Source organism: Hydractinia symbiolongicarpus, chromosome 11, assembly GCF_029227915.1.
Source record: "Hydractinia symbiolongicarpus strain clone_291-10 chromosome 11, HSymV2.1, whole genome shotgun sequence".
NCBI lineage: Eukaryota > Metazoa > Cnidaria > Hydrozoa > Anthoathecata > Hydractiniidae > Hydractinia > Hydractinia symbiolongicarpus.
The window spans coordinates 9,207,076-9,232,125 of NC_079885.1; the positions used below are offsets into that span (position 1 = coordinate 9,207,076).

Here is a 25,050-nt window from a genome sequence, read left to right on the forward strand (position 1 = left end):
CTCCCCCCCCCCCAAAAAAAAAAAAAAAAAAGAAAAAAGAAAAGAAAAAAGAAAAAAAAAATGATATAAAAATCGTAAATGACCCGGAGTACTTAATTACGGAGTACTTCATTGACAAGGCAAAATGGATATATAGGATATATAAAGATCAAAACAATGAAAAAAACTTTCTGTTCTCAGCTTTTAAAGGGCTTATTTTAAAAGAAAAACTATACCGTACGGTACATTTTGCGACGTCATTGCCGTTTCCGTAATTTTGGCAAATTTTCCAGTCCCTTTTCCGTCTCAAAGCGGAGCATGGTGATAGTGGCCGAGAGGGACGAAGGCGAGAAATGTACAAAAACAAGTGCTGAAATGTTTGTCTTAAATTATCAATTTGTTAAAAAAAATTTTCTTTTCTTTTTATACAGCATGTTAAGATATACTTCCTATGTATTTTAATTTTAGTTCTAGGCTTCCTTCAATGAAGCACATTTTGTTAACTAACTTCGCTACGGACCACATTCATTCAAGAATTATTAGAATAATATAGCAAACAAACTCATCGGAAAAAAATTATTTACCGGCAATTTTTTCGTTGGCATTTAAAAAAGAAGTTCATAAGGACTAACCACGCCAAGTCGGATAATTTAAATTTTATCATGGATCAACATCACTACCCGAGCAGAAAGCGATATAAGAAAGAAGCCTTGTCCGTCTGATGAAGTCCTTGTTTCTTAGATCAATCCCTTTAGCCCACAACATTCTTTCTATACATTGAATACTCTAAATCCTCCAGCGGACAATAGGGATTTGACTGTGGCAGTTCCTCTTTCTTTGATATCGGGCACACGGCATAAAAGAAAAACAGAAAAATGTCCTAGTGTGTTATGGGGTTGTCCCTCTAAAATTTATTTCAAGGGATTATTTTTCTTTCTGACCAGACTTTTTTTTCTAATTTCCCTCTTTCTTGCTTAAAAAAATCTCTCTGCTCCTTTTTGTAACTCCGTAAAGATTTATTAAACGAAAAGTTTTCCAACTAAGTTCAAGGTCCTTTTCGACAGTCACATATCAGACGTGCCATTTTAAGTCAAAAGAAGCACTTGAAATAATGTTTTTAATTATTTTCATACTCCTACCAAATTAGAGGTTGATCAACAAACTTCCTCTACATAACGCCTAAGAATGACACATGTAGGTTGACAGAGTACAGTCTTTTTACATCTGCCTAGCACTGTGGGTTAAGTAGACACATTTGTTGGTGAGACTGGTATATCGTCGGACAGTACATAACATATTTTGCATGACTGTGTATCGCATACGATAACCGTACGTCTAACATAATCATCAACATTATTATTACCCTTTTACATAAAACTCTCTGTCTCTTGAGCGATAAAGAAGTGTCTGTTTATGACTATTTCTTACACAAGCTTTGAGGTGATGCCATCACGATAGTGTTTTCTTTCATCGGCATCTTTTATTCCGTTTTTCTACATTTGTTTCGCCAACGTTGTTGATGTCGTCGTACCATCAAATAAAAAATTACAAAAAGAGTTACAAGGTTAACCGTGTGTCAAGAGTAAAACCAACTTGCTTCAAAGTTTCGGATATTACAGCAGAACTGGCGAGAGAGCCTTGTGTGACACCACGTGTATTGCGTATACTATTTTATGCGCAAACGCATATCCGATAACCCAATTTTGTAGTAGTGCAAAATTCAAACGACTTCTGCAAACGTCGGAAACGAGTAGGATACTCATTGAGATTGTCGCATCTTGCTGCAAGATGAAAAGACTTCGTTTGTACTCCAATGAAATTTGGTGAATGTAATCGGAAAAGATTGGTTCTTCTGCGTGCAGCCCAATTCTTGAGCAGGTCGTCTAAATATATCTTTTTGGCGGAAATTAATAATAACGTTTTAAGCTGTGCTCCTAGAATCTTGGTAAAAACATGTCGAGACACTTAATTTTGAAGTTCGCCGCCACAAGTAATTGTATAGAATAGTTCTTAATTAGATTTACACATTTTGAACTTTGGCAAAGTGGACTTAGGATCTTTTTCATTAGGCCCGAACTCTTAAAATGTGATAATTGTTGCTGACGACAACATGGTCATTTTCCACGGATCTCAGGCCTTTGTGGGTTATTACTGGCATTATAGTATATGTGAGTGCCACTAGAATGTGTATTTTTCTCAAAACAAGTAGTGAAATCAATTCAGTTAAAATTCTCTGAGAGATATTTGAGGTTGTGGTTTATTTGACATAAATTCTTATTCGAAAGGGAGGCTTATAAGATCTGTATCTTTGAAATTCTCTTTTGTGTAATTTTTTCTTTCTTCATATAGTTGGCTTGCTTTGAATTGGTCTTTTATTTGTTAAGCCTGCACCACGCCTGCATCGCGCGAGATTGAAAACTGTATAATGAAGGTTAACTAAACATAATCGAGTGACGCAAGTGATTCGATATCGATATCTCGGAATAAAAAAAAGAGTGTTAGGCCTTTAGAACTACAGTTAACTTTCGGTAACTCGAACACCGAATAACTTTCATTATCTCGAACCATTTTCTTGGGTCCATTCAACTTTTGTAAGTAGTTTCTTATAAAAAATCCGGTTAACCCAAACATTCGTTAACACGACGGATTTTTTGTCCTTTCTGAGTCAAATGTCAAATGTCTGCAGATAACTCAAACTTTTCACTCAAGAAATGGAAATCAAAGACTAGATAAATGTCAGATTTTGTTTTTTCAGTTTTTTTCAACTCCTGATGTAATATAAATAGATAATGTTTGCTGCCGAAGAAAATTCAATTTGTAAGAGACTTGCATGGGCTTTTCATCGCCAAGATTACACTTTTCTTTTTCGGTAACTGCTTAATCGAATGAAAAAAATTGTTACATTTTTAAAAACACATAGGATTAACTTATTGTGCTGGTTGACTAAACAAGAAAGAAAAAGCGGACAACCTCATTCTCAGAGCAGATCATTAACATTTTCACCATAAATATAAAATTCCTCGGACTGAGGTTGTGAAATTTTTAATATCAATTAATTATACGTTAAATATTAAAATTTGAACTCACGCAGTTGAGAAATAAAACTGTGCAGAAGCTGGGTTTTATATTATGTGCAAAAAAAAATTCAACTGTGTAGCAATGGGATGAATAATCATGCAGTTTTTCTCAATTTTAATGTTTCAATTATAACTGAGAAATACCATGGCAACATCTTGCTAAACAAATTTATAATTTCCTGTTTTGAATTCACTGACTTGTCATATTATAAATATATTTATGGTTTAATTTACCAATGATTATATTAATCAATATTCTAATTTTTTCTAATTCTTATTTTTTTGATATCAACGGACATGAAGTTTTTCAAACAATGAGGAAAAAAGTAAGTTTTCTATATTAGAAAAGATCTCATCCCGATTTTTTTTGTAAACATTTCCATAACGATGGGTTAAAACCGTTAAAACAGCAGCGAGAAGTGGGAGATCCTGAGTGGCTTTCTAATTGGGTAAAATATACAACTCAATGGATAACCAGATGTCATCTTTGTTCCCATGACATCTTGCTTATTCTCTGTCATCGGGAAAACGATAGCAAGGGCCCTGAAAAGGAAGTTGACTAAAAAATTGGAATTTAAAATACTTTGAAAGATATTATTTGAATTGATCATCTCGCGCGAATGGCTAACAAACACGTTCCTTCCTTTATAGGTGTTTTGCCTTTTTAGCAAAGTCGCGATGTAAAAGAATTAGAAAACACTGGGAATGAGGTTGGGAAGAGTAACCCTTCTTTTCATTCTCCTCCCCAGAGCTCTTTGAGATTAAAACCGAGTTTATCTCAAAGATCTCGGAGTCGAGAATGCCTTCTTTTAACCCTCGTACTCAACAGAAAATTTTTCAATGGCGAAAAAATCATATTTTTAAGTCAGTAGAAATATTAGTCACTCTTTCTGAATGATTTTTTAAAATATATACAAACATCTCATAATTATACAACCTCGATTTCTGCCTCGTTTTATCCTTATATAAAAAAAACACTACAGGTCCTGGGATCAAGGTTGCATAATTATGTTGCAAATTCTTATTTTCATATGATATTTTTAACTAAAAAAGTTTTAAACGGAAAATATTCAACGCTTGTTTTCTTACCTAAGGCATTTGGATTCTTAAATGCACTAAATAAAGGGAAAAAATAGCCAAAATCGACAAACTAAAAATGGATGCTCAGTAAATACAATTCGGTTCTTTGATTGGTTTAAAGTCATTGGGCTAAAATTTGGTCAAACTTTCATCTTTAGTAGCGTGGTTGTGATAGAATTTACAAGCACAGCTGTACCTGTTTCCGTCCTAGGATAAATTAGGAACTTTTGCTGACAAGTAAATTTAGTGATTTAATAATTTGTTTAAAAACAAGTTTGCGCGTAACTGTTGAAGGCTAAGCCTCGGGCCTTTTTTCTTATCTTATCTTATCTTATCTTATCTTATCTTATCTATCAACGCATTTGTTTAATTGCACGACAACAGAAAGCGAGTATACGGAAAATTTACAAAGGAGGATTGGTAGTTGTCATGTACTATAGCCTTTCTCCGCATTATCTTTATTTTGCTTCGATGTTACTTTTGCTTATTTTGAAAATATATCTTACATAAGATATGGTGTTTCTATATACACTCTCCTGCATTTTGTAAAGGCTTTCAGAGCAATGTTTTAGCCAATCTAGGGGTCAAAAGTTGAAAAAATTTCTTAGCCCGTCGGGACCTAACCATGATCCTTTGACATAAATAATTTAGCCCCTCCACTTTCAAAATTCAAAAAAAACAAACTCCACCGGGCCTGTTAGATGGGGAGTCCTAGAATATTATAGTTGCTCATATGTAGCAATATTCAGCGGCTATCATTTTTGCATAAAAAAAATAGCCGTTGAATATTGCTACATGTAAGCAACCATAGAATATTTAATTACATTTCTTTCAGGTAAGCTTTTTTAATTTTGGGTTATGAAAATAAAAAGAGATTATTATTAACATAGAGAATATTCTCGTTTTAACGAGGTCCCGTGCCTCCAAAGCCGGAAACACACCAACAAAAAAACTCGTCCGGATTAGTCGATTTGCTACACGAAAATGTTTAAAACACAGCGTGTTTGCTTTTCTTTTTACAGGTCATTTTAGTCGCTGTCTGCAGCGTTCTTTGGATAACCGGGGCGTTTGGAGGAAGGCCAAGTGGGGAAGATTATGCCGCTGGTAAGTTTTATCTTAGTAGTACCTTCTTTGAACAAAAGTATTTTTTGCATATAGTTTTGTAAAGTTTATCAAATATTACATCTTGAAAAAATTATAAGACATTGCATCAAATTCTCCATTTTGACACTCTATTTAGAAAGCAAAAAAAAAAAAAAAAACACATAACAAGGGCTTGTAAGAGTTTGCAAAAAATAGGTACAATAGCTGCTTTGTAATTTTTTTTTCAACTTTGCAGCTAATGGCTGAGTTTTTGATTAGAATTATACTATACTAAAAATCGTGTAAATTTCTTTTTCAAAAAATAAGTTCCTCAATCTTGTGGCACGTACCCTTATTATTTTTACTAAAACCATCTAACATCAGTAAGCTTTTTCAAGACATTTTTAGCGTCCAAATAGCTTATTTGTTGTTTGAGTCTTCATCATCTCAACCCCCCTCCCCCCCCCCCTCCTCCAAAAAAAATAAAAATAAAATAAATGTTTTATGTATGCAATGCTTTTTTAGTATGTACTTCTCCTCTGGGTATGGAAAGTGGAGCTATATCAGATGATAACATTGACTGCTCTCCATCTGAAGTTACGAATGGACACTGTTCTGCCACATGCTCTGGAAGATATGGGAAAACATATCAAGCTTCATATTGGTGTCGAAGTAATTCAAGTTATGGATTTTTTAAAGTAAGCTTCAGGGATCAAATTGTTTTGACTGGGTTTGCCATTGAATCTAGTAAAGCATGTCAAAACTGTGGCATAAAAAAGCTTTATCTACGACATGGAACTGGATCCGGCAGTACTACAGAGTTTGTTGGAAATACTACTGAAAAAATAGTAAGTATTTTGGCTCAGCTTGTGGTTAAGCAATGATAGATGTTTAAAAATTTGGACCTAACAAACAAATCTATAATATTGATATAATAACAGTGTAATATATAAAGTGCAAATGTGGTTGAGAGGCTTGCTTTAAAATAATGTAAAATGAAATCTTGACAAGTCAAGTCAATACTGAAATCCTCAACTAGGTGACACAAAATTAAATATTTTTAATAACTTTGAATAATTTTGTCATTGCAGATGTTTGAAATTGACACAGATGATAAAGAAATTTGGTTAAGTAAGCCGATCATTGCGAGAGAGGTTGTTATAATTCCAACAGAACATAATGGTTATCTTTATCCATATTTCTATGCCAGATTTGAATTTTTTGGTTGTGCATATCAGGACTGTAAGTACAGTTGTCTTATCATTTGTTACGTGCATTTAATTTTTTATGGCAAATATATTCCCAACTAATTTAATTAAAAGTTGAAAATTAACTAATAATAAGTAATCATAAGATAATGTAATTAAAGATATTAAAATGTCAATAAACAAATGAATCAAAATATATAAATCAAAAAATGATATACACTTATCTTCAAGTGCTTATTCGAGTGTCGTTTTTTAACTTTATGAAAGGGCAGACTTGCTTAAACTTTTCCCTTGTATAATGTAAAATGGATATACATTGGGATATACATTTGAAGAAAAAAATGCAGAACAAGATAATTACATTGAAGTTTTAATTACTAGCTGTATACTTGTGGAAGAATCCGCTTTATTACCAAATGCTGCCTATTACCAAAGTAATACGCAGCATTTGATGGTGAAATTAAGGTGTTGCAAAGGTAATAGCTGCATTATTTAATCAAGATTGAGTATGCAATTTTTTTTACTATTTCTTAAAAGTGTGGACCTTAACAAGGATTTTGACATATTATCTAAACTGCTGAGTCAGCAGAAACTTCAAATAAAAATGTACAATAAACAAGAAAAAATTGAACTAGCAGGTTGGAATTCTACATTGCCAATTTAAACACAAAGTTAAATAGCTTTACAGACAGCTTTCTTATGTATTTTGCCAAGAATGGCATGCCAAGAGATATTTTCTGTACAGTTGCATACCTTTATAATACAATTCTAGACACATTTTTGTTTTGTTTTGAATATTATTCAATCTGTTTATATCTTTCCAACAGTATTCAGTATATTGATATGAGTTAGACTTAGTAGTAGAGTTTCAAGGCAGGTCTAGTATATGAAGGAATTGAAAAAGCAATTCTGTCAAAGAAATAGTGTATAAGAAACTTAGGTTATTTCGTTATATATAAAATAGCTTTCAGAAATTGTTAAAAAATCGTTGAAACAAAAATGACATCACCTGTGAAATTAAAATTTTATTCCTAATCTTATGAATTTTATTATTTATAAATCTTAATAATCTTATTATTTAACTAGGTGTATATTTCATCTTTCCTATAAAATAAATTAAATAAAAAACACCGTTTGAAATTTGCAGTCTAAGGAAAAACAAAACAAAATCAATTGAAATGATTGCCGTACCCTTCTGCAGATGTTAAATAAGGGAGAAGTCAATGCAGATGTTAAATAAAGGAGGAATCAAGTCATTGTGATGTCACTTGAAAATCAGTGTTTGAAATCAAAATACATTGTGCAGGACACATTGAAAATCGAGATGATCCTGTTAATTTTATATGTCTGTATTAAGTTTTGGCTCAGTTTCTTCCTAATTTGATTAGGTTAAGTTTTTTTTTTTGCTGCATATTTTCTTTAACCTGCATTTTTGGTTGAGACAAAAAAATTAATAGTATGCCAATAGAGAAAAAACAGATAATATAAAGTGCAACAAATATCTCTAATCAAGTTTTACTGTTTTCATGTCCTTGCTTCATCAATACACCATTCAAATGCATTATTACAACATCTACACAAACGTGCACACCAGATTTGCAATAAATCCTTTTCTGCTTCTGTTACCCACATACAAAACAGAAAAATCGTTACAGAAGTTTTCAAGCCAATAAATTCTGTTAGTCCTGAATTACTATCTACCAGAGGTAATAAAGCGTCACTTTGTTTACCTCAGATAAAACAGAAACTGTAGTATCTAAGTATGTCATCTCAAGGTACAAAAATTTTCAACATTTTACCAAAAAAGCTTCACAACAAAAGATCATTTATAATTTTTAAAAGGAAGATAAACGATTTTGATTTTCAAGTTTTTGTTTTGATTTTTTTCCATTGTTTGCTTTCTGTTACTATACTTTTCTATGCTTTTTTGTGTGTGTGCAAATTTTGTTCTCCCAATTCTGGTGATGAATTTTACAAGATTTGGATTTATTTTTATTGCATAGGTTTTACTATCATTATAATATATTTTTTAATTTAACAGGTCCTTTATTTATAACTGACAAAGCAAACCTGTATAAATATGTATAATAATAATGATAATAGTTTTTGCCAAAATGGTCATTTTGTAAGTTTGTCCATTATTCTTCCACTAATTGCTCTGTGTCAGCCATTTTTCCACCTGTTTGTCTATTTTTAAAAATCAGCTCTATGTGTATAAGTAAGAACTCTAGACACTTGAATATTCTTCATAATCTATGCTTGTTTCAAATACGTATAGTTGCATCTGCTGTTGGCATGCAAACAGGAGCAATTCCAGATAACCAGATCACACTACACCAAAATGAAATTGGGGATAACTATTTTAATCCTCATGCTGCACGGTTAAACAGTGTAATGGAGGGTTGGAAAGGTTCTGCAAGTACACACCATTCCTCACCAAGTTTTAGAAGAACGTGGTTACGTATTGACTTCGGAAAAAGTTATCAAATTCTTTCCATTGCAGTTCAACAAGCAACTTCAAGTGCTCAGCAAAACCTTAATTATTTTATATATTACGGTGAATCTCAATTTTTGTTGAGACCATACACTGGAAACGAAACTGAAGATTACATCTCTGGTAAAACAGCCATGGTATGTAACAATTAAATTTGTGTATGAAACATACTATTTCTTGTTGTGATACGTATAGTCTAGACCTTTAATATTATGATACCTTTTATAATACTGTGGACCCAAATGTTTATTTACATTTGGGGACATTTTGAGATATACTCACATTATTACGATTTCAATACTGTGTATTTCTCTTTTTACCTCTCAAAACATTACCAAAATTAAACATTTGGATCCAAGATGAGAAACTTTATCATTTTACTACTGTGATCATTTACATTCTGTTATTAACTTTTAATGGTACATATCTTTTAGGTTTAGCAAAAAATGTATTTTAGAATTTACAAGTTAAAATTATTTTTTTTATTAGATCATAACTCCTCCATATACAGATGTTGCTTACAAAGACACCAAATATCACTTCATGTACCCATTATTCTCACATCACATAGAGTACTGCCCACACCAAGACAGTTTTGGCTACCCTTTTGTTAAGCTGGAATTTTATGGAGTTAATTCACTTACCGGTAAGCAAAATATTTCTTGTCAGTGCACAGGAAAAAACATTTTCTTTTTAATGCTTTACATTTGCTAAAAACATTTCCTGACTTAGTTGCATTTAGAAACTTGATTGGCTAGAACCATTTAAATACTCAAATTATGCATGATATAATAAAAAACACAGCGTGCTATTGTTGTTTTTCTTTCTAAAAATGAAATGAACGTGGTTCTAGACTCTAGAGTCAAGACTGTATAACTTTTCTTGAAAAACTTTGAGAAGTTATTGAATCATCTGTCATTACTGTATTATTTGTACTATGTACAGCTAGTCACATTATTAATTTAAAATAACCTCTAAATAATTTACCTTAGTAGTTCAAACTGTTTTCTTAGAGCTTATAGGATAGGATCTCTTGCTCTGATGATTATTGTCTCTCCTAGATGCATAGACTTAAAACGCTGGAAAAAATAACGTATAAGATAATCTGTTTTTAATAAACAGTTAGGGAGATATTACTTTTAAGGATTATTGATAAGGCCATCAAGCTGCCAGTCCTGAAATGGATGACCCAGATTTTATAAATTAACCCAACTTTAACTCAGGTTACCCTCACTAGAATGCAATAACCGACTTTAACGCACCTTTCCAAGTTATTCAGCATTAAAGTTACATGTGCAACACATTGATTTCACTAATTTTAAATAATGACAATTGTGCAAATCCATTTTATATTGTTTATGTCAAAATAATGTCTCACTTGCTGGGAATTTAATCAACGTTACATGTTACAGACAAACAGATGGACAAAATTTTTTGTTTTTGTTAGCAAGTCACAGTTGGTCTCTTCAATCGAATTCATTGGCAGATGAAATTAGATTTCAAAATTTGGTTTCATCAGAGGATTTGAACTTAGGAGAAGAAGGTTTATCCATTACAAACTCGTTATCTTCTCAACTGCGTACACTTCCATTTCATAAAGAGGATTGCTTAGTCAAAGCTGAAAATTGTGGATCTGGATTCTCTGTTTCCTTTTCTGCAAAAGGTAATTTAATATTTAGGTATAAGTATTTATATTATAACCTTGTAAGTATTAGGTATAATTTAAACATAAATAGTCAGTTGCGTTTATCACACATTTTCACTTTTAGTATGTAACAGTATTCTGGCTTTTTATTGGGTCAGGTAAATGAAAAAGACACATGCTTTTTTATGTTAGGGCGGATCATCAATATATTAAGTATGTGCATTAAAAATGTTAATACGTTACCCCTACATCTACAAGCAATAAGTTAAGACATTATTCTTTTTGTATTTTTTGTTCCCGTTTAATAAACTTAAGCTAGTTCCTCGGGTTTTAATACTCATCTAAGTAGAGTTTAAATATCTTAACAAACAAATGCAAGAAAAATTTTAGCCAGTTCTTCTAGAAATGAGAATCACCTTCAATTCCCATCAAAATCTTTGAAATATCTTTAATCTGAAGATCTGCAGTAAATGCCTTTTTAGTAGATTATAACAGGCAAGATCTATTAATTCTTGAACTAATGCTGAGATGGTGACAAAAACTATGGGAGGCGTTATGTACATAGAGAGTGGGTATATGTAAACATTGATAAATGCAGTAAAGACCACTTTGATTACACAAGTGCATTCCTGTCCTTATAAACTGAGTAAAATTTACCAAGTTAAATAATTTCGCTTTATATCGTTGAATCGTTTTCCTGAGTCACACAAATTAGTTTGTTTTTTCTTTAGTGAATGAAATAACAAGAGGAAGTTTAAGTAGTTTTACAGTGTCAACCATGTCCACCTATCATGGAGGCCAATGCCATTCAAGTGGTATTAATTCCAAGGAAATATTTGCGGTTTATGTGCCCAACATTGAATTGAGAAGAGCTTTCATCATTGCTGCAGACTTGGAATTTTCTAGCATGGAATCATTACCAACAAATATCAATTTCACTAGTGAAGTTATTGTGAACAAAGAAGAATCCTTTGTATCTTCATGTGGTTATATGACTGCCAAGAAGCATAATGCTCATTATGTTACAATGGATCGTTCTTCTGGCACACACAAAATAGATCTGATGGGACTTCTGCATTCTGTGGGTTCTAAAGTATCACTTACCATTGTGTTTATTCCAATCATGGGAAATGTTGTTGATATGAACATCAATAGCAATATTGAACTCAAAGTAGAAGCAAAACCTAGTAAGAATATTTTTTATTTCACATTTTAGAATTTATTGTCAAAAAATCTCTCTTTGTCCATTAAATGTACAATAGCTAAATTGTCAGCATTTTATTGTGACATATTTATTTCCATCCAAATCACATCTTAACATGTGACAAAGTCTAGGCTGAATTATTTATTTATTTATTTATGTTATTGCAATAATGTGTGTTTAAAACAACATTCTGGATTGTGAAAATTATAAAAATATTTGATATACTGATTGTAACACACTTTTATAAATGGGATTTTTTTAAAATATATGTTATTTTTATTTTTCCAAATATTTTACTCTATTTTATTCACTTTTCGGACGAAAAGCTGTATAGTTTTGTATGTAATAAAAAAACATTTAGCTGCTGATACAGAGTTGAAATACAACACAATTGCATCTTTAACTAACGCCAGTTTTTCACAAAATGAAGATTTGTGCACTGACTCAATATTTGATCCAAGTGGTGCCAAAATCAACATGGAAGGAGTGTGGAGAGATTGCAGTAATGGAGGAAATTATCTTGAAATTGATTTAATGGTTTCTAAGGAAATTGTAATGTTAAATGTTTCTGGGTTTACAGACGGTTATATCAAGGAGTTTAATTTGCGATATTCTGTTGATAAAACAACCTGGAAGGAAATACACAAATATGATGATGCTTCACAACCTGAATTTGTAAGTTTGCCAGAACAACTTTTCTTTTTTCTAAATTTGACTGTATGCTTTTATTTGTATACTATTTCTACAATACCTATGTTAAAATATTTTATTACTGTGGAAAGTTTATCATTTCAGCATCTGGTATCAACTTCCTGAGATTGGGTTACCAGCCCTTCAGAAGAAGTAGTTACCTACATCTAGGTCCGAAAATGTTAATTACTGTAATTAACTGTAATTATCAGCTCGTTTCTGATTGGTTAATTTTTATGAATTTTGATCCTCTGCAATTATATAAATACATGCTCAACATTATTTTACTTTTCCCGATGATGGGAGAAGGATCTCCCAAAACATTGCCTACTAAACTATCATGTTCAAGAAATGATAAACTTTCCACAGTAATATAAATACTGAACAGACAAACCGAAAAAATATCTATAATTTTATTATATTTGTTTTAGCAGCAGCAGGGTAAATGCTGAAAGAAAAAAAGCGGTTATGATTAAAGATTGAAAAAATATGGTCAAATCTTTAGTTTAAACAATAGCTCATTAATCATTCTGCTAATTTCGATAGAAAAAATCTAGCAAAAGTTGAACATGTCCAATTTTTAAAAAAACTTATAAAACCGAAAAAAGTTGCACATCTTTCCTTTTTACACGATAAGTTTTTTATGTTTTACATTTGAACGGTCCGTTTAAACTTACGTGTATTTTAGCCTTAATTCAGCAGAACTAATTAATTATTTATGAATTTTAATTTAAAGAGGAATTGTTGAGGCTGAATATCTTTGGTGAAAGATAAAGGGTTATAGCTATAAAATTGTGACAAGTGTGTTATAAAAGAAAAAAATAAGAATACGTAGTTTGAAAATAACCTTTGTAACAGATTATGTAAAAAAAAATTTCCTGCCACCTTTAAAGATATTTTCCAAGTTGTTTTTCAGAGAAAAAGAGAAACTAGATAAATTTTCAGCCTTGCCGTTGTTCTTATGTTGTTTTTATTGTTCATTAATTTTTAGGTTTAAATTTTTCTTTTAAAATTGTTCTTATAGAGAAATGAAGTTTATGTAAGTTAAGTTAGCTATGATTTACAGTTACAATAATAATAATCAAAAATTGAATTTTAAAATTTTAGAATATTCAATGATTTTGTTCCCCCATATTACTCAGTCTTCTTCAAAGTTCAGTACTTTTTCAGATTATTGCTAATGGCGGAAATCTTTAAGCCGCAGGGCTTCTTGTTTCATGATTGTAATAGCAAACTTACTGCATTTTTAAGAGTGAATGAATGATTTACCAAAAAAAAAATATGGAGCTACCAAGTCATTTTTTGTATATGGTATTTGTGCATATCTAACAAGGAAGTAGTAAACAATTATAATTTATGGTAAAGTCAACATTGTGTAGGCTAAATCGCAATTAGGCAGTACATACTGTATTTACTCTATTTTCATGCATCTCTACTATTCCTCCCTGTCTGGTGAACCCACCTTTTTGAATTGGTTAAAAAAAAAATCTTATCTGACCGATAATTTTGCATGCAGTATTGCAGTAATGTTTATAGATCTGTTCTGTATCTAAATACTCTTTTCTGTAGCGTTTTTTTTTAAGTTTGAATGCATGCATGTTAAAATTTATTTCTGTGAATTTTTTTTATAGTTGAATATATATTACTTATCAAATTTCCATGCTGTGACATAGTTATTCTGTCTGTCTGATATTTTCGCCTCTTTAGCAAACTGCCTTTATTTGAAACACTAATCTCCAGTGGAATAATTGAATAAAGGTAGTAATTTCAAGCTCCTGAAAGGTTTCTATTTTTTTTTCTTTAAGCAAGCTTTAATAGTAAAAGTTTTTTGTGAAGCACATTTGACTGTTGTCCGAGCTATTAGTATGGCTCAACAATTATCAAAATTTACAGACCACAAGGTTTTAGTTTAAAAGTTCTGCTTTGTTATTAAAACACTCCTCGGAACTCTCAGTATGTAAAAAGGCAGCAAAAGCGGCACAATGGATGGGTTTCAAAGGAGCGCGTAAACGATCGAAATTTTAATAGAATTAAAATCGACATTGCTTAGATGTACCTCCTCTTTTTAAACCTCTTTGAGTACAAGGACAAAGCTGAAAGTTTACCTTTGTTATAATTCTAATGTAAGGATTACGATAACCTCCTAAAATTGAGATAAGGTCATTCCTTTACTACACAGCATCCTTTCTTTACATTTGATACTCTAAATCCTACACTAAAAAGTAGCTATGACCAATCTTAAAGTACGCAATCACACAGTCTCACGGGGTTTGATCATTAAATATGTTATATTATCTTTTATTTTTTTATTAAATTCAATTTTGTTCTATGTCAAATTTGCAGATATTTTCACTTGCTTTACAGCTTATAAACCATTTTCCTTGCTAAGCTAAACAATGCAAAATTTGATGTGATACTATACACGTATACTAGAATAACCTTGTATACTAGAATAATTGTTGGGTGAGAATATCTGAAAATATGCTAAAATATTTTGTATGTCCTTTGATCATTAGTAGTAAGTTTAGGCTTACTATATTTATGCATCTCATAGAATTGAACAATATATTTTGCTACTATCTCGAAGAAAAAGGAAAAATAACAAGGTCGTCTTACGGTAAAATGACATCTGAAGTAATAACATAATCTAGAGAATGTATTCTTAATTCTTTAAGATGTGTTAAACATTTTTTTATTTGCAGTTTTTGGTTGAATAAATATAGAACTCAAACTTTTTGGAGAGCCTAAACATAGCAACATTTATTTTTTAAAAATGATGTACAGTCTTCAAAAGTAACTCGAAAATTTTCTTTAAATTTAATTTTTAAAAATTTCTTTGTGATTAATTAATTCCCAAGAAGAAAAAACTTCATTTTAGCGTCTTTTTTGTTGCTGAACTTAGTTTCAGATGTTTTTGTAGATAGAATATGAAAATTTTATGTATTATTTTTAAAATTGACAGCGTTGATGTTGTATAAAAAGAAATCTCTAAATTTCGTTTTTTTTGAAAGTCTAAAATTATGTTGATTTGTGATAAAGAAAACAAATGCATTTGCTTCAACGAAAGCACCCTACTTTTAATTATTTTTACATTCAGCATAATTAGATCATTTTGAACCAATCACATCTTCACACGTGACGAAGTCTAGTTGTGTTTTATAATGGCATGAAAATAAACAGAATTATTTATTTTGAAAATTAATTGTTTTGCTTAAACTCATGAAACCAAATTGAAATTGTAGATAGACAATTTGCAATTGTTAATAGCTGACTTATTTTCGAAACAGAAATACTTTTTTTGTTTCCAGATCTGATTGTGTGTCATTGTGTCATAGGTATTCAAAAAGAGTATTAATGGCTATGAATTTATCCCACTGCCTAGCATTATAAAAGGACGGTATATTCGCATCATTCCAATTACCACACAAGGTCTCTACACACAGATGAAAATTGAACTAGGAACAGTAGAGGCCAATGGTAAGTACTTACTACATGTGTTATGTAACACATTTGTTGTTTACTGTGAATTTGAGAATACTCTCATTTAAAAGTGATTAAAAAAAGAAAAATTGTGTATCGTAGAAGTATTTTTATATCTTTTTATAGATGTGGCAGTAGTAAATTTGAAGTACGATGGAGTAATAGCCCGCAACGGTTTGTTACCCTGGATATTTATCTATGGTTTTGGCTCTCTTGTTCATTCTCATTTTTTTTATCAATCACTAGAAAATGTAGTATCAAAAGAACATTATGACTATTTTAATTGTGATCGATCTCTGTCTCACAAAATTGACTCTGACAACACAGTGTGTTGTATATCTAGCGGGGACATTAAAAAGAGATATGTCAGTATTTTAAATAATGGTGCTAATGTGGTTGATTTTGAATTGACCAAAACAGATATCTACTATGTAACAACAGATTTCTTGGTTTATCGGAAAAGAAAAGGTGAATTTTATTTGAAATTTTTGTTAAGATCATAACTTTAGATCTTGTGATTTAATGTATTCTAAATGTTTTTTAGCCACTGCAAGCGATGCATCTCCTGATGAGAGTTATGACGCAGGCACTGCCATAAAAAATATTGCTATGTCAACTTCGGGAGATCTTTTTGGACTTGATGTGACAAATTCTTATGTTTACAAGTTAGATTTAAACACACCATCTACTGGATGGCAGCTTTTTTCTGAAACGGATTGCTCTGTTATTCGTGTTAGTGTTGACAACCAATTGTGGTGTTTAAAAAATGGTATTGTTATGATGTGGGATTATGACCTGAATGAATGGAAAACCGCCTTGGTTACAACCAGTTGTGACACATTTGATGTTTCTGAATATCATATTGTTTGCATTGAGATTGATGCAAATGTTGTGACAATTAGAAGAGAATTGCCAGGTAAGAAAAACAAATTTTAAATTCATGTACAGTAAAAGATGTATTTTTGGTCACTCTCTGAGAGGGCCACTTTTCTATAGAAGCTACAAGAGACAACCTTCCCAACACAGTCAGCAGCCAATTTTCAAACCTCATAAATTAAAAATTATCATTATAGGAAACATTGTTAGGCTTTCTTAAATTTATTTAAGCTTATAGTATGTCATAAAAGAAACAAATTGGTAGCAATTACATTTTGCTTATGTCAGCATTTTATTGTGACATATTTATTTCAATACTGCTTAAAACTTTTATTTATGTTCTAGATCATATCTTAAAATTATGTTTGGCAGTCAAATAAAACTTTTTTAACATATCTTCCGGTTTTTACATATTTCAAACTCTGATTTTATCCAATCTGTAGGCAAAATATGAATATATTGTCAACTTGTTATTTACATCTTTAAAATTTCTAGATTGATTCCTCTAGATGAGATAAAGTTCTGGATGGTGAAAATAACCATACATCAGTACTAAATGTTTAAATATCACTAATCCTATTTTCAACAAATCTGAGTGACACTATCAAGCGTAAACAGATCTATATATAAGAAAAAATTAAAAAGCACATCTTGAAAAAAGTGATAAAATCGATTCATATAATTAAAAATAAGCCCTTTTACTTTAGTTTTGGTTAGTTAGGGGCATAAATATGGCGGGGATGATTATATGTCACTGTGGTTTTATCTATTTGATGTTTATATTACTAGCAAAAAATATGCGTCACGCATAGGACAAAAAATCACAACTGAGAAGCTTTCATACAGCCTAAAGACTCAAACACAAAGTGTTTTAGCAAGATCAAACAAGGCTATAGATCAGCTATTCCTCAATAAAGTTGTCTCTCCGAATAGAGAATACTCTAAATATGTATTTTGTAATATGTCATGGTGGGTCATGATTTTATGTGTAAGTTAAAGATACTGTAAGGTCTTTAAATCCTAACAAAAATTTTCTAGTGAGTTTTTATTTTCATGAAAGTAAAGAAAACACTTTTTTAAGGTCTATTGTTATGGTATGTTTTGTTTTTGAAAAAAGGATTGAGTGTTAAATCCATAAAAACGTGCTCTTTTTTATTTATTGTAAACAAATGCAACGAAGATATCTGAAATGCTAATAATGCATATGTCTGCTGTCTACAGTTGTCTATTTTATTCTTGTTCTCTAAATAAAATTAACAAATTCTTGTGATTTTTCTCCACCTGAATGAAATAAACAATAAAATTTTGATAAAAAAGGCAATGACACGAAAAATTGCTCATGTACCCATCTTCTTTTTTTATTTACTTCTTTTTGGTTATCTTTACTAGCAAATTATTAGGGTAATAATTTGCTAATAAAGATAACCAAACTAGTTAAAAAATTGTAGCTATGAAAACAAACTATAACACACTTTAAAACACCAAAAAATGTTGTTGACACGCCGTGAATGCTTACGCAGTTTGTTGTGTGAAATATACAACTGAGTGAATGAAAAATTAAAAAAAAAATCCTATAATCAAATGTGTATTAATTAAATGTATATTAATTTTTTAAGTAAGCAACTTGACTTGTTGACTTATTTAAATCTATTGTAGTGCTTTGTTGTTTAAAATTTGTGTATATCTTGGAGGTTGCATTTCTGTTTCCATGTGTGATGATGGACAACTTCAGCTAATAAAATTGCATAATCCCATCTTGTGACATGCTCTAGGTGAACCAAAATTGTCCACAAAAGTTGGTACAAATCTTTAAAAATTCGTTGTATTATAATTAAATAATGTTTTTAGCATTGCAACTAAATTTGAAGTTTCCCAGTGAACTCACTTTATCTTGACTTAGACATTTTAAATAAATGATTATATTGATCTCCTACTAACTTTTTTATCTTAATATCTTTTTTGTCTCTTAAATAAATGTATTGGTCCTTTACTCACTATTCTCTTCTGACATCTATTCTCTGTCTCGTACTTTCTCTTTTTTTAGTTTCAGATAAAGTAAAACAACTGAATTTTGTATTTTGTATTTTGAGATATTGATCTTTTAAGACAGTCATCACTAAGATCCTTTATTTCTTTATTTTTTTATTATTCTTATTTTGTTTTTATTTAGATATTGAAAAAGTAGCTTCCTATAATGCTACCATCCCAAAAGTATTTATTAGCAAAGATGGAGAAGAAGTTTATGCATTAGATGCAGATACAAATTGTTTGATGACTCATGATATGTTTGGAGAATGGAAGCCCAAATTTTGTGGAGGAGATTGTGTGGGTGTGAAGGAGTACGACCCTAACCAGTATGCATGTATCAAAACAAGTGGATATACAACAATGTCAGATAAAGAACAATATCTTATTATTAGAGAAAATCAACCTAGGAATCGCACTGGGTATGCTCAAGCCCAGGGTGTCTTTGTTGCATTAAACGGTGGTCATGTATATATGTATCACAGTATGTCTTTATTAGTTTTCTTACTTTTTATCACAAAATAAGCACAAATGAGATGTACAGTGGATGTATTCAAAGCTCAAAAATAGTTTGGATTGTCTGATAAATGTTAGATATTGGATGAGGTGATGTTGAATTTTTTGATTAACATTTGAGACATAACTTTTTCGGCTACATCAAAGGAAATAGTGAGGGCTGCTATGTTCTGATATAAAGTTTCGTGTGCACATGTGTGTTAAAAGTGATTTTTAAATTTAAAGTTGTTCCCTAGGTCCCAAATTACCAAAAAATTATGGGTGGCAAAATTTTTTGTCCCATGGGTCAAATTAGATGACGTCATCACTTTTACACTGAGCAAAAAAATAATTTCACATTTTTATGTCATGTTTTATATGATTGGAAAGAGGAGACCGAGTGGAGCAAAAAAAAATGTAAGAACCATGTCTTCAAAACGTAACGTTCAAAAGATATTACGATTCAAACTTTGTACAAATTACAGATCAGTAATTTACTGACTCAGCACGAAAATGACTATAACCTGCTTAATAGCGAATTTTTTTTGTTGAATTTTATTATGGTATTGGGTCACCCTAATGTCTTTCTGTTTAATCAAAATCTATTGTTCAAATCACTTCAAGGGATAAATTACAGACCAAAGCACGTTTTTAGTTGTTTACTTTAGTTTTGAAAAGCAAGTAGCGAATTTCACATAGACATTTTTTATCTATTAGTATCAGTATGATAACAAGTTTTGTTTTATAATTGTTCGATTTCATTGACATAGACATAGAATTCGAATGTTCTATTTCTGGAAACATTTTATTGTTCAATTTCATAGCTAGACTGTTTAATTTCGAAGTATTAGTGAAATGTAATGTGAAGTTTATAGTATAGACATACATGCATAATAATAAAATGAATAGACCATAGTAAAATGTATGTTGACTGTGCCAGAAAGATACATCGAAAAAGGTACTGCCTTACTTAAGGTATATATGTGCTCTGATAACGTTAGCAGTCCATATTAAAAGTTTCTTTTGAAGAATTTTTTAACCTGTTCACTGTAATGTGTGAGCTTGAAACACTGATAAAAAAAATTTAGGACCATTTAGGACTGATAAAAAAATTTTAGGACCATGTGTTTTTGTAAGGACATAAAGGGTTAAAAATTTTTGTCAACATCAGCAAAGACCGGCTAAGATGTCTTCATCATATAGATCTTCAAACTCTGATTAAGAAAATGTATAGAGTCGTGTGCTTTTGGTGAACGGTTACAGAGATATTCTGGTTTAAAGGTTTTTTGTTGACTTCATCAGTCTGTCCATTCCAAAAAGTATTTGGGCACACAGTTTGGGAAAATTTTGTCCCATAGTTGTCCATAGATGCCCACGTATATTACCACCTCGTTTCCAAATTATTTTCTCTCAAAGTTGAATGTGCATTCCAATAACTTCATTGATTTAAATTAAGGTATATTGATCTAAGTTATAAGTGTTATTGATGTTGCAGAGATGAATTTGTCAATTTACAATAACTTTTTCTGCTATATCAAAGAAAAATGAACACGTGTACTGTGCCTGTTACAGACAGAGAAACACAGTCTTAGTATTAATATAAGAGATATTTTAAAAACATAGCATTTTTATGAGTAACACCACCTGATTAGTGCTTTCCATTGGTGTTCAAGTAGTAGAAAGTAATAATAATTACAAAAATACAGTATACAATACAGGGCTTCATAAACTACATATATATAAAACAGAAAGAGTCTACCTAAAACTTTTCATGCATGTCTGATCTAAATGTTTATGAAGTCACTTCATTTTAAAAAGAATAATTGTATGAATTGTATTTACTTTTACAAAATATCATAGACATAAAAAATTTTAAGCTATTTAAGCCAAAAATATTCAGCCTCAACAATTTTTTTTAAATTAAAATTCATGAATAATTAATTAGTTCTGCTGAATATAGCTTTAGTCTATGTGTTTGCAAAACTATACAGAAGGAAATGACGTAATTATTAAAGGGAAATGTTAATAACATCAAAGATGGCGTATTATAAGACGATCTTCATTGTACTACACTGCACTAGCATATAAACTTTAAAATCATTGGATGATAAAACAATTTGTTGCACTGTTAGGATTCTTATTGGCTTAAAACTGAGCTTAGCCTCGTTCTCAGAAAAAAGTATGTCAAAACAAGGATTTAGCCTGGATAAGTTTCGGGCATCTAGCCTAGCTGCGCTGTCTCTATCTCTCTATCTATCTCCTCAGGCGATTTTAAAGATTCCGCCTTTGCTGGTGGAAATCAACTAACATGTTGACCACTGTATTATACAACTTTAAACCTGCCCTTACCTTGTCTTTAGTTGCATTGAGTTTTATCTTCGTTTTTTTGTTTTATTCACAATTTTACATTCTACATAAATTTTTATTTTTAGAGAGTGGAAAAATTTATTATCAATATCATTTCACTAATTACCACAATGCAAGTGAAATAGTATACGAAACTTATTATAATGGTCCTCTTTTTGCTCTTATGGATGATGGAGATATTTACAATTTTCATGTTTTATATTGCAATGGACCCTGTGAAAGTTTTCAAGCAACTGCGTCACATTTATACTGTTTGCGTGATGGGCATGTCTATCAGTCTACCAAGTCACAACTGTCTTGTTCCTGGAACTTAGTGCTAAGTGAAGTAATGTGTGATTCATTTGATGCAAATGATTTATTTATTATTTGTTGGGTAAAAGGTGCTGGATTGTACAAGAAAAGAATACCATCTGAGAGTGGCAAGTATTTTGTTTTGATAATATCAGACTTTTATTTATTTATTTTTTGAAAACAAAGATTCTTTACTTATTTATTATTGTCTGAAAGTAACACCTCAAGAGCTATGCGAAATAATAATAATAATAATAATAATAATAATAATAATAATAATAATAATAATAATAATAATAATAATAATAATAATAATAATAATAATAATAATAATAATAATAATAATAATAATAATAATAATAATAATAATAATAATAATAATAATAATAATAATAATAATAATAATCGTACAAGCTATTACAAAGATTAGTTTTTTGAAATTATGCTGCAAATAAAGTAAGAGAGCGAGACATTTTTTTCCTGAAAGTAAGAAGGAATCATGAAATGCGGATCAGTAAGCAGTTTCATTTTGAGAACCTATTAAAAGTCATAAGCCCTTTGAATTTTATGTTTATATTTTTTTAACAACAAGGTATAAACGGTATCGATCAGTTAGAAAAATTTGTGAAGTTTTTAAAAACATCCCTTATAGTGATTGGCACAAAACGTTTATTATTTTAAATTGTAAGGGTGTCTTTTAATTTACGGTAGGACATGTAGATTGTGTCATACTTGTTGCCCATTTATAGTATTTTAGTTTACAGTTTTTTATTCTATTTAAATTTTATTTTTAAGTACAGAATACCATTACCTGTCATCAAGATTACTACTAATTTTAATATTTTGTTACTTGTTTATTTATACCTGTCAGGCTACCGACGTCCATCGCCAAAGTTTCCTATAATATCGAGTGGTTTTCAAAGGTTTAGTAGTACAAGTTTTGGTACTGGATTCCAAGTAGCTCTTTCTACGCTGCACTCATCCTTAATGGTTTCAGTTCAGACACAAACAATGTTGACAGAGGCCATTTTTCAAAACCATGGTAGGATGGATGCGTGGAATGATTACAAGTTTGTATGGAAGGCCCAAAGTAACACATTGTCAATGTATATAAATGGAACAGTGGTGAGTACAGCAACTGGTCAACAACACATTCCAAAAGCAGTAAACCATCCAATGAATTTTATCAACTTTGGAGGTTTTTATGATCAATTATCATCCTATTCTCAAAATTTTAAAATACGAGACTTAAAAATATGGAAACGAAGCCTTAATATGGATGAAATTAACAGCCAGAATATGAAAGGTTAGCGTTATTAATTTTGTTGCTTTCCTTCTGTGATATGATTGTATTGTTTTTGTTTTTTATAAAATTTGACACTGAAATGCTGATATCAGCACAAAAGTGCTATTTAACTTGATATAACTTTGTAGTGTAAAATGTAAGTTTAGCATCCTCCCAACAAAGTCTGGCAAGAAATACAGGCAGCTTTTTCAAAACTGATGTCTGAAATTTATTTTTACAAGGAAGAAGGTACATAGACTTGACATTGTGCTCTGCAAAATGCTGCATTTTTATCTTGTTAGGCTAAAACTACTCTGATTCATATTTATATTTTACTTTTAACAACATCTACAATAAGCATGAGAATAGGAGAAATAGAAATGGCAGACTAAATGGCTAAGTAGCTGCTTCGAGTCTGAGCTTGCTTATAAGTTTTCAGGTAGAAAGTACTTTTAAAGGCATTAGCATGTGCACAACACTGCAAATTTGCCTGAAAATCATCAGCACGAAGTAGCAAGTTTAATATTTACTTTTGTTCAATTAGAGAGTACTTATCTGTATTAAAACTTAACATTGCCTTCTCTAATCCCTTTTGATATTAAAACGTGAAAATACATATCACATGCATAACGAAGCTTGAACATAAACTTTTTTTTGGTTCACAACTTGTCTTGGCTGCCATGATGAAGGTTAGTGCACTGATAAAATCTATGAGTTATGTTATCTTTACTTTTAAAATTGCAAACTCCAACAAAGTTAAATATTTTCATCTAATGTCACATGTTATAAGTAATTCCAATATAGATCAATTTTAAAATACTGTTTATTTATTTCTTATAAATCAGATATCTTCTTATCTGACTGTCTGTATACCAGACATAAATAGATTTAAAGCCAAGCAAGTAAGCAAATACGTAGTAGGAAGTTCACTTCCTTGGGGATTTTGATTTAACATCTTCTGCCCAAAACATGCTTTTGTTTTTTTAAGCATAACCTTTATAAGCATATTAGAGCCCATGTTTGGGAAAGGTTTAGGCTATTTCTCAGCCTTGGTTAATTCTTCTGTATATGTTTTTTCTAATAAGTCTTTTATAGCTTGATATATAGGACTACATTATCCGAACTCAGCTGGTGTAATTATGGCTTTTTTTGTACTTGTTCCTTTAAAGTAAAAAATAGGTCCATTTTCATCTTATGATGAATTCCATTTGTTTCCACATTAAATTTCCAATTTTTGTAACAGTTAGTAAGTGTTTTGGTCATAAATAAACTTACAGTATTAACTTTTGTTCCAGAGTTAATGCTCTTCTATAAGTCAATTTAAAGTGTTGTGACTAACGGACAGATTTGTTTTACAATCAATAAACCAAAAAATATCTTCGATAAAAAATTTAAAAATGATTAAAACAAGTAGAATTATACTGTAGTAGTAAAATATTTTCATGTAAAATTTGAATAAAAAAAGAGTTTCTTTTTCTAGATCACTGTTGTTATCATAAATTGAAAAAAAGGAATTCTTTTTTTGCTAATTTTTTTACTACTATTGGCAACTCAATCATAGTAGTCCTTTTTTGGATGGTTTTGAGAGTTGTGATTGGGAAACGTTTAACTGAACAAACTTAAAGATCTGTTCTCACAAACTTTTAACTTGGGCTGGTTTTGCCCCAATTCTCTTATGGCAAAATTACACCTACTTGTCCTCAACCACAAATAAGTCAAAGTTGGCAATCATACTAAATTTTTCAAAAATTGACATTAAGACACTGCCTAA

The 25,050-nt window shown here is 30.7% G+C and overlaps 1 protein-coding gene across 1 annotated transcript in view; it reads left to right on the top strand.

The window, feature by feature from the left end:
* Window positions 1–3,323: 3,323 nt before the first annotated feature.
* LOC130613753 (uncharacterized) overlaps window positions 3,324–25,050 on the top strand; it is a 53,613-nt gene continuing 31,886 nt past the window's right edge. The window contains exons 1-15 of the mRNA XM_057435090.1: window positions 3,324–3,382; window positions 5,159–5,240; window positions 5,745–6,067; window positions 6,311–6,461; window positions 8,706–9,058; window positions 9,411–9,567; window positions 10,369–10,584; window positions 11,298–11,753; window positions 12,132–12,445; window positions 15,796–15,937; window positions 16,067–16,408; window positions 16,485–16,856; window positions 18,987–19,325; window positions 21,769–22,122; window positions 22,866–23,300. Of these exons, the coding sequence (XP_057291073.1) occupies window positions 3,371–3,382; window positions 5,159–5,240; window positions 5,745–6,067; window positions 6,311–6,461; window positions 8,706–9,058; window positions 9,411–9,567; window positions 10,369–10,584; window positions 11,298–11,753; window positions 12,132–12,445; window positions 15,796–15,937; window positions 16,067–16,408; window positions 16,485–16,856; window positions 18,987–19,325; window positions 21,769–22,122; window positions 22,866–23,300 (4,048 nt within the window). The 5' untranslated portion in view covers window positions 3,324–3,370. The remainder of the gene's footprint in view (window positions 3,383–5,158; window positions 5,241–5,744; window positions 6,068–6,310; window positions 6,462–8,705; window positions 9,059–9,410; window positions 9,568–10,368; window positions 10,585–11,297; window positions 11,754–12,131; window positions 12,446–15,795; window positions 15,938–16,066; window positions 16,409–16,484; window positions 16,857–18,986; window positions 19,326–21,768; window positions 22,123–22,865; window positions 23,301–25,050) is intronic.